At 40.3% G+C, this 10,640-nt stretch overlaps 1 protein-coding gene across 1 annotated transcript in view; it reads right to left on the bottom strand.

The window, feature by feature from the left end:
* The window catches only part of IRAK3 (interleukin 1 receptor associated kinase 3), a 37,139-nt gene that overhangs the window by 8,199 nt on the left and 18,300 nt on the right, over window positions 1–10,640 (bottom strand). Inside the window, exon 8 of the mRNA XM_006923926.3 lies at window positions 10,389–10,507. Within this exon, the coding sequence (XP_006923988.1) occupies window positions 10,389–10,507 (119 nt within the window). The remainder of the gene's footprint in view (window positions 1–10,388; window positions 10,508–10,640) is intronic.

Genomic DNA, 10,640 nt, shown 5'->3' with positions numbered 1-10,640 from the left:
CGGGTTGGGGGGGGGAGTGGAAGGAAGCAGCAGCAACAATAAAACCCATCATCTAATCTATTTATTTGACCCTCAGCAAAAAACTGGTGAATCATGTTTCTGCAAAGCTGAGCTGGGTAACCACAATGCGTTACACAATAAGACCCACAGAGTTCTTTGGGTCAGTGGGAGACCATCAATAAGAATGTGAAATTGTTCTAAGGCACTGCATTTATACTTTGCATAATGATATTTGGTGAGAAGACAAGTTGTTTACCAGGAGACTTTAGTTTATAACATAAATTTTGCGTCCAATGATTTACTGTGTTCTAAATAAAGGTTAATGGTAGCTGAGGAAGAAGGATGTTCTGTGATAGGAGAGTGGGAATTGCAAAAGGCCCTTCAACAATCAATTCTGCCCTAATTCTTTCCCCTGCTTCAACCTTAAATAGAATGTTCAAATATAAAGTGCCTACTGCTACCATGCAGGTCAACTGAATATGTTTATCCTATAAGGCTAAAAACAGACTAACAAAATAAAGACAATATAAAAGAACTAAAATCATATAACAATATAACGCAATAAAAGGGCAGCTTACCAGCTATGTGGCTACCAAGGATACAAATGAGAAACATCCAATGGCCCACCACATGCTTAATTTAGTGTTTCTACAACCCATTTCTTCTGTTCTTTCCCACAAGGCTATTTAGTGTAACAGAGCGACCATCATCTTTCTAAATAATTTGTCTAGCAGAAGATCAGTGGTAGTACACTAAGGAGATGGGTGGAAATCCTACACAAGGTGGTGAATTTTATATCCTGACTCTGGAGACATTATTTTAATCTCCCTCTTGCTAGGGGTCTCTAAGACAATTCTTTTTGGGGACCTGAAGCCTGCAAAGGCTACAAAAATTGCTTTCTTTGCTCACCAGTTTGTCTCCTAATTTAGTTGAAGCCTGTGGACCATAAATATAAAGCAAGACAATACAACTAGATTATAATGCAGGATATGAATTTAAACGACTCTACCATGTTTGATATGTAAGTGCATGATTGATTTTTAAAGATATACATATTTTAAAGGATTTTAGGGGGAGTTATTGGTGCCCAGTAGCTGAGTACCTGAGTACTTGTCAACTCTCAGGAAAAGTCCAGACTCCATCCAACTGGCCCCAGAGACAAGAAGACCCAACTGGCCTCTCTGTGACAGCCTGAGGCAACAGGACATCTTGCTGTCTTTGTTACTGATGCTGCAACACCAAGATACCTCTCACCAAATGAGGCAAGACCCAGTTTCTCCAAGAACCTGCAAGTTACTGGAAAGGGCACACACACCCTCCCCCACTGCAGCTTGCGGTAGGTCTGGCCTAAATGAAACAAAGCCAAAACCCTTTATTTCCGCCCCCGTGGATTATGCAACTTTCTCTTTCTTTCCCATTGAACCCAGGCAGGATTCAGAGACAGTATTAGAACTTGTTTTTGCTTTATAGGTGCTTCATGAGTCCTAGGCTCTCTGTGTAAAGGACAGGTCAGTAAGGGGTAGTCCGCCTGTAAATGTGAAATATCGTCTCTCATCAAACTAGCACAACTTCCCGAAGCTTCTTTGTAGATAAAAAGATCTAATAATGCCCACCTCACAGCGCTGTTACAAGGATTAAAGGAGAAAACATACGAAGAGCATGTGATACATGGGGCAGGGGGAACACTCGAAATGTGTTTTAAAAGAGGTAGGCTGGCTGTGGCCCATCCTACACCCACCACCTTGCCTTAAAATCTCAGGGAACTTAGTTGGGTATCTTTAGAAGTTCAAGGACACCAATCTGAAGTAACAAAGGTACCAAGGGTTGCAGAATGACCCTGGAGATCTGAGGGCCCTTGGGTTAACTAGTTTGAAGGCATTGGCTGAGCTTCAAAATAGTTCCAGAGAAGTTCTGGAAGAATCTGACTAAATTAACATTTCCATGGATTTTAAGATGATGGAGAGGAATATATATATATACATATATATATATATTTTATTTAGTACATATGTGTGTATACAGGTATGTATCCATGTGTATAAATAAACAAATGTTGAGGTTTAGAGACAGTGATGGTAAATAGACTAGGGGAGATTTTAATTTATGTAATATTTCATTGTTTTGGTATCCCTTAGGAAAAAATGAACATATTTGGATATTTTAGAAGGAGACATTAGGAGGAAAATAGAAAAGTCTGAGGAAAAAGAAAGAATTGCATGTATTTAAAAATGTTTCTAAAAACAAAAGATTTTTTGAGCGATGGAGGAGGAAACTGGTTAATTAAGCAATCAGTCAAACAAACAGACTTTGCATTCCCTGCTGGCTTGGTGCCCCCTACTAAACAGTAAGCTTTAGCCTGTGCCACACACATCAGGTCTGGGAGTAAAAGTAGGAGACGTTTGGGCCCTCAGCCAAAGGCGTCATGGTCGTAGGAAGAAGCCAATCTATGGCTTCCTACCCTCCTCCCCAACCACTCAGTCTTTCTAGTCCCTCACAAAGGAAATTCTCCATGCACTTACTATGACCATGCACCTCTGATCAATGTTCATTTTCCTTGACCTCCTCCCTCTTATGAAAGACTGTTTCGCTTGGCAGGAGACGAATGGCAACACGGATGAGATAACATCATTTTATAGGAAACGTTAAATATGTTCACCAAGATTATCTCCTTACTTTGGACACTAATGGGGATGAATATCTGGGATGAAAAACACTGAGGATAAAATGCATTTGAATTTAATATCATTCACAAAAGTGAAAACAATTAAGCTTGCTAAGGGATTGGATGGAAAAAGCAAGAAGGTTTACTTCTCTCAGACGCTTTTATGTGATCCCGTAATTCAAAAACATCTTCGTTCTCCAAATAAAAATGTGAGGATCTTTAGTTAGGAACAAAGACTTCAATTCTTCAAGGTTCTTTTCTTTAAATCCTTTTCCTCCTCAAATTCTACCATCTGGAAATAAATTGTTGTTTTTATAACATTCCCTTAGAAGAATTCACCTTACTAAAACATTCTTGGGTTAACTAAACCACCAGACTTCTTGAAAATACCATTGAAATGTGGGGTTGCCTTCCTCCTTGGGTGTCCTGCAGCTGTGTCCTTGAAAGTGAGTGTCTCCTCAGAAGACTGTTTAACCTTACTGCTTAAACAGGACAAAGACTCTGAATGCAGAGCTCCAGGCCAAATCTGCCCCTCAAAGTCCAGGCCAATGTCGACATGTCCAAATTTGCGCATACTGAGTATATTCTTCTCTCTTGCCCAATTTCCTTGTCTCTGTCTGATGAAGCCAGTGTGCTTCCAGGGACCCCAGCTAGGTACCCTTAATTACCTAATAAGAGCATGACTGTTGACCCACAAACATGGAACCCCCACCTCCCTCCCCCATCTACATAGGTATGACAGAGCCAAGTTACTAACCTCTGGAAGTCTCAGCTTTCTCCTCTATCAAACTGAGATAAGACCAACGATACCTAAATACGGGGTTGCTGGGAAGATTAATAAGTTATTCAATGGGCCTTTAGGTCAGGTCTAAAGTCCTCTGGCTTTTGTTGAGCTCTGTCCGCAGCCTATTAGCTCCCTGATATATTAGCACTTACCAATGCAGTTAGGGTAGACTGTGCTTATTGATGTTTGGGGGGCTTCCTTCCTTTTCTTTTTAAAATTATTTATTTTTTATTGAGGTAATATTGGTTAATGCCATTATAAGAATTCCAGGTGTTCATTATTTCAATGTCTGTATGCACTATAGCGTGCTCACCACCAAAAGTCTAGTTTCCATCCGTCATCATACATTTGACTCCCTTTACCCATCTTTCCCTCCCCCACTTCCCTTCCATGGAGGCTTTCTTTACACTGTTCCCCTCACCTGCAAAGTAGTGCCCCCTCCCTTATTTTTATTCAAATTCTCCATGCAGCCCAAGATTCACTTCCTCCATGACATTTTCACTCAACCACTCTGAATTCCAGTGGCCCTTCTTTCTCCAAGCTCCTACTACACAGCCTGCACTGTACCATTTGACTCTCACTCAGAGACCAACTTATGTTGTTTACATATGCATAATGTGGAGTCTGTAGAAGATAGTAAGCAAACATGCATTGATATAATCCATTAATTAAGAGGATCTAAAACCATAAGCAGCCTTAGACCACTCTGCATATGGCAAACATGTGATCCGAAGGGTGCCAAAACATCCTCCCATATTCCTGGCAGACATCACTAATTGAGTTCAGAAAGCAAACACCCCAGATTCCCTTTTAACACTGCATGCATGTGGGAAGTCATGGCCAATCAATCAAAGGTGGAATATAAGATGAAACTGATTTGTCATCATGCTGCTATAGTATGAGCGCTCCTTTTTCAGATGAAGTAAATGAGGCTCACAGGGTTGAAATGACTTGTTGTATGCAAAACAGCTTTTTAATGGCAGAGCCAGGGCTAAGGCCTAGGTCTCCTTTTTCTGTGTTCAGAGTTCTTTCTGTTTACTACGGTTAAAGTGAAGAAACATCTTTTTATTCGGCTACTCACAAAAGATTAAGTAACTGTTGATTACAAAGCAGAAATGAAATAAACTGTTATTTCTTCTTTTCTTTAGGTCTATATAGATTTCCAGCAGCAAAATAATGGCTGAATGAGTCAAGGAAGAAAGATTTTAGCTCAATATAAAGGAAGTTCTCATCATTAGAGCTGTACCCAAATGGAGCTCTAACAATGTATTGTGCAAGCATCCCAGACAGGTTGGATGAGACACTTGGAAGGTGGTAGAGACAGTCTCGTATTAGGTGGGAGGAATTACAGTTTATAGCCAAGCCCTGGCTGGTGCTTTAATCAAATTATCTCACTTTATCCCTACAACCCTGGAAGGAGGTGGAAGAGTATCCTGCTCAGTTCCAGATAAGGAGACTGAGCCTCAGGGAATTTAAGTAACTTGCTACTTAAAACAGTAGAGGAAGGATTTGCATTGAGATTTTCCTAACCCCAAAGGCCACACACTTAACCAGTGACAAGAGGCCGGACAGCAACAACATCACTGGGGTGGTTGTGGAAAAAGGAGGACAGAGAAAAGACTGGGCAGAAGGTATTTCTGGGAAACAGGTAATTCGGGACTTTGCCTAACCTGCTCTAGGGCAAGCAGGTCTCTGGAAGTACCTCTCGAAAATTAGCTGAGCTCATCCTCATTCCAAAGCTAATCAGTGTAAAGCTCAGCCAGGATTTTTTAAAATGTAGAGTCACATCCTTCTCCTATCCCAATCGCTAAATGTGTGGGTACAGAGTGCAGCACAAAAATAGGCAGGTGCAATGTCACAGAATTTGAAAGCAAGAAAAAGTCCGACTTGAGATCATCTCAGTTGGCTCTGAATGTACAAGTGAGAAGAAAACTGTGGCCTGAGAGTGTGAGGCAAGACTCAGTCCCGAACCCGGATTGCCTGTGCTCTTTCCATGTCCTCGCCAGTGACAGGGTGGATACCATTTCATTTTGCTTAGACAAAGGTGTTGCTCACACCTTGGGCTCCAAGCTGCTGAATAATGACCTTGCTCTCTTCATTTCTTGGACTATTCTTTAAAACCACAAATGCGTAAGATTATCAAGCTTCTTTGTATATGGAATTAATTATAGATAATGAATGAAATAAAATTTTCAGATATCATGTTGTAACTAGAGACTCCCCCTTGGAACTTCTGATTACTCAGTATGAGATAGAAAGGTCTGATAGCAAGTTATTTTTTTCTAATAAATTTTATTTTATGAGAATAGAACATAATCCTTAAATAAAAAATTTAAAAACATAATGTAGAAAAACATTAAATAAAAAGTTATGTCTCTCTGTCTTATTTATATTTGGTATGTCTTATTTTTAATCGATTTCTTTAATTCATAAATTTGTAGTACTACAAAGTTATAATTGTGTACTCTACTTTGATTTGACTTTTTTCATTTAATCTCATTTTATGCACTCATTCTGTGTTATTACATACTGTTAAAAACATTATTTAATAATGTCAACTGATGTACGATAAACTCTTCTGTGATTCATCAGTCTGGGCCTAGACACAGAAAAGAAAATAAAGGTAACAATATCTTCCATTTCTCACGCCAACAAAAATAGAGCCAAAAGGTCACCGTTTAACACATTTTGAAATGTCCTTTTTTTTTTTAGCCAAATATCAGGGCTGTGAAATTAAATAACATATCTCCTAGAAGCTGCCTTTCCTATAAAGAATTAGAAATTAATATGACAAAAGCAGAAGACTGGGGATTTTAGATCATCCTAAAAGCACGAGGCTGGACGTAGAGGAACCAAGAATCGGGGAAGCCCAAGTTTAGAGCAAAGCGAAGGATTCTTTAAAAAAGATTCGGGAGGGTAATCTAGGTCAGCCAATTCACATCTGGCCAAGACTGCTAGAGACTGAATGTCATTACCATCTGACAGATGCTCAGTGCCTTGAATGAAATGAGTTGGTCTCATTCCAGTTTCCAGAGAACAGTTGTGCCCATCACCAAAGAAAACGGGGGATTCTACCATTAAAGTTGGCACTGATTAACAGCTTTGCTGGCAGGTTCAATAGAAAGGCCAAGAGTTCAGTGGCTGTGGAAGAGGCCGATTTGCTCTGGAACAGAGGAACACGCTGATGAGCACTTGTGAAACCACAATTATCAAATAAATGCCCACAGCCCCGGAACTCTACACCCTGACACATGCCTGGGTGGGGGTCGTCTATAGATGGCTATATTGAGTCCTTGAACCCTTTGGAAAACCCAAAAAGACACCCACCCTCCTCTTTACCAACTAAAAAAATAAAATATGTTGCTAGCTGCATTCCTAGTTTAAATCCTGCCTCTTCCATGAAATTCTCCCTGTTACTGATCAGCTCTCTTTCTGTAGTCTATCTATATTACCCAGTGGACACTCATCTAGCAGTGTTATTTAAATGATTTTAGAGTTCGGCACATTCAGACAAGTACCTAGGATACTGGCCTGGAAGAAATGGCCTATTTTTAAATTGTGAGATCACCTAAGAGACTACAGAACCTTTCTGTTCCCACTTATACCCCAGAGAAGCTTCAGAGTCCCCCAAGCCTCACTTATCAAAACCAGATAGATTCTCAGCCTTGTAAGTATTCAAGTCACCATCCAAAGCCTCTACCCGCCACATTCCTTACTCCTCTCCAGTGCTATCTTTCCTAATACAGCCTTGTTCTTTCCTCTCCAATCAATCAATTTGTCTTGCTTTCATTATACACTTGGCAATTCTTTACTCTGTTCCCTTCAACAAATTATTGCCTCTACCAGCACATTTTCTCCCCTTCTTTCTATCCTCTACCATGACCCAGCTCCTCAAAGACTTGGCTTGGAACTACCTAATTAGAAGAAAAGCCTTCTCAGACCAACCATGCATTGGACATAGTTACTGTTGCACTAATTTTCTGTGTTTGTGTTATTTCTCTAATCACCAGGTTGAACCTTCAAGGACAAGATTGATCATCCTCTTCCCCTGTGGTCTAATACAATGCTCTGCACACAACATATGTTCCATAAATATTTGTGAACTAAAATGAACATGATTTAAAATTTTTTTCAATTAACATACACAGAAGTGACTTTTCTTAAAATAGAGGTTGGTTTGTGGGTCTACTTTTCAAACACAATAAATTGATGATGAAGATAAAGTGCTATAGACTGAATGTTTGTGTCTCTCCAAAATCCTTATGTTGAAATCCTAAACCCCGAAGTGATGGTATTAGAAGGTAGGCCTTTGGGAAGTAATTAAGTTATGAGGGTAGAGCCCGCATGAATGGGATTAGTGCCTTATAAAGAGGCCCTAAAAAGATCCCTCGCCCCTTCAGCCATGTGAGGACACAGAAAAGATGGCTGTCTATGAACCAGACAGTGGGCCCTTACAGACAAAGGATAGGTCAGCACCATGATCTTGGACTTCCCAGCCTTCAGAACTGTGAGAAATAAATGTGTGTTGTTTATAAGCCACCCACTTTATAGTATTTTGGTTATAGCATCCTGAACAAATTAAGACAGTAGGTAAAAGAGTGAGAAGTAAAAAGATTGATTGGCCATCACATCTCTTAGCCTCCACCACTGCTATTCCTGCCACTTCTTGACCAGTTATACCATTTGATGAGTGCATACTCTTTGCCAAGCACTATGTATAATTTATGTCACCTAACCAAAAGAGATAGAAGCTATTATTCTTTTATTAGCATTTTGCAGATGGATAAACTGAAACTTAGATAAGTTAAGCAATTTGCTCCAAATCACATTTTAAGTGGAAAGTCAGCTTCTACTGAACTAAGAGGAAAGGATGGGAAGAGGTGGGAAAGACAGTACATGAAAACGAAGAATCATTTGGTCACATTTTGCAGACTGCCATCCAGTCAAATCTTCCTCCATAACTGTGGTGGCTGTAAGTGGTGTGGCCCAGGTCCTTCCCCAATCTGGAAATGGCTGCTGGTGGCTCACAGCTAAGCCTCAACCTGGGATCTGTGCTTGGAAGAAGGGAGCTGCCTTAGCCAAGTTACAGCCCCACTTAGGGCTGGCCAGACACAGGGGTACAAAAATCGAGCACCTGGCCTCACTTTGGGATATTTTCAAAGGGCCACTCCAACTCCAGTGTTTCCCCATAGCACTGGCCGAGGCCTTGATGTCAATATTCCAGCTCAGCTTCTTCAAACAATAAATTCTGCCTTCCTCTTTCTCTCCCTCCCAAAATTTGTTGTTCCTAAAAGCAGGCCCTTAAACACCTCTGACTCTGAGCCTATTTCCTGGAAAGCTGCCGGAAGATATTAATCATTAGTGGCAAAGCAGAAATCAGGGTCCACAGCCTGTGCTCTAGCTTAAAACCAAAATGGAGATGCTAGAGGGGCACATCCAAATCTCCTCACCTAGTGTTAGCTGTGGAAAACCTTGTGACTTCGGAAGAACCTGGAAGTGTATCCCTTCACCCTGATGTTCCCTTTGCCGCAGTTAGAGGCCTTCCTTGTCCCCCTCTCCCATCAAGTACAAGGACCTTGACATCCTCTCTCATATCACCTTCTTTCCTATCAACCTCTGCTTTTAGGAGATTTGATGAATGTAGTCACACAAAAGGAAAATTAATAAAATTAATGTATTACTGTTTCAGATCGAAAATAAGCTCATGCTCACTTTCAGTTTAAACCAAAGGAAGAATAGGTACAGCAAAAGTCCAGATGATTATTTATTGATTGATTTATTTACTCAGTTAAAAACATATATTTGAGCACCTACTGTGCTGAGCTGGTTGTGAGCTGGGTGCAAGAGAGTTTGTTTCAGGTTGGAGCCCTTTAGAACCAACCTCAAAGACTGACTCCACTGAGCTCTGAGACCTCCACTTTCCATCTATGTATGAGATGCTGTAAGGGTGCATCAATTTTATGCCGATTTATAGGATCACTAGCAGTTGATGAATTACCACATCGTAACAGGAGCAGACATCTATGGGTGGTTCCCTCGATTCTTCTAGGACTAAAATAAAAATCTAGTCTTTTCATATGGAGTTCATTTCACCAGAAAAACAAAGAAGCAGTCAGTCCCTCTTCTGTCAACTCTTAAGCACACTAAGAACTTTATCCAAGATACTGGAGATGGTTCAGAGGAGTCAGTAGCCTTTTAAATTCAGTCTTCCCCGCTATTCAGCAAAGGCGTATTTACCTGCTTTTAGATGAGTTCAAGATAAAGGACACATAGGAAAACTTCACAGAGGCGGGGGGAGGGGGGAAGGGGGGAGCGTTGCTACAGCCTATCTACTCTCTGAATGATTCTTATGTCTACTGAAGAATAAAGATGGAAGTTGTTTCTAATTTTCTTACATATTAAAAATGAACACAGGAGTTGCTGCTCGGCTTTTCACAGATGAATATACACAGCTACGAGGCAGCAGACTCAGTGGAATCAGCAAGACACTGGAGACTCAGGACAAAGAGTTTTAATTGCCATTTACTACTGTTATCTTGCCAAGAATCTCCATTTAAGTAAGTCACTTAACTTTTCTTTTAACCTCAATTTAAAAAAAAAAAGTGAGATTAATAAAGGTTCAGTTCACAGTTTGCTATCAGGTATAATTAATAAGGTATGCAAAACTGTCTCATCTACATTATTCATGAATAATTCCCAGAGATAATACAAACTCTCTCTTGGGCAACAGAAATGTGCTTTTTAAATTTGGCAGATGTGTTCTCATTAACAAAAAGGTAAAATTTTAAATACTTAGATTGAGTGTTTTTAACACACACGCACACACACATATGCACACATACATGCCAGGGAAACCATAGACAGAAAACAGTGTGAAGTCTGACTCACCTGTAATGATGAAAGGAGCTTTCAGATGTAACCTAAAGCTCTGAGATAATTTACCTTGATATACTGCCACAGATGACTGAGCACGGGTCAGTGTTGTGCAAGTACTGAATGGCTTTGGCTGTTCCTATTAATACACTGATTCGAATGTGCCAAGAAAGTGGGGCTGTGTTTCCCTAAAAAGACAATAGTAGTTGGTTTAGTTGTACTTTATGAGTAAAAATCATGTATGTATTAATTACATACAAGTATGCCAGAATAGAAGCTGATTGTGGTGGTGGTGGTGGTGGTGGTGGTGGTGGTGGTGGT

The sequence above is a fragment of the Pteropus alecto genome, unplaced genomic scaffold, assembly GCF_000325575.1.
Source record: "Pteropus alecto unplaced genomic scaffold, ASM32557v1 scaffold76, whole genome shotgun sequence".
Classification (NCBI taxonomy): Eukaryota; Metazoa; Chordata; class Mammalia; order Chiroptera; family Pteropodidae; genus Pteropus; species Pteropus alecto.
Note: the sequence above shows the minus strand (reverse complement) of the source record. Positions and strands in the feature narration are given on the sequence as shown.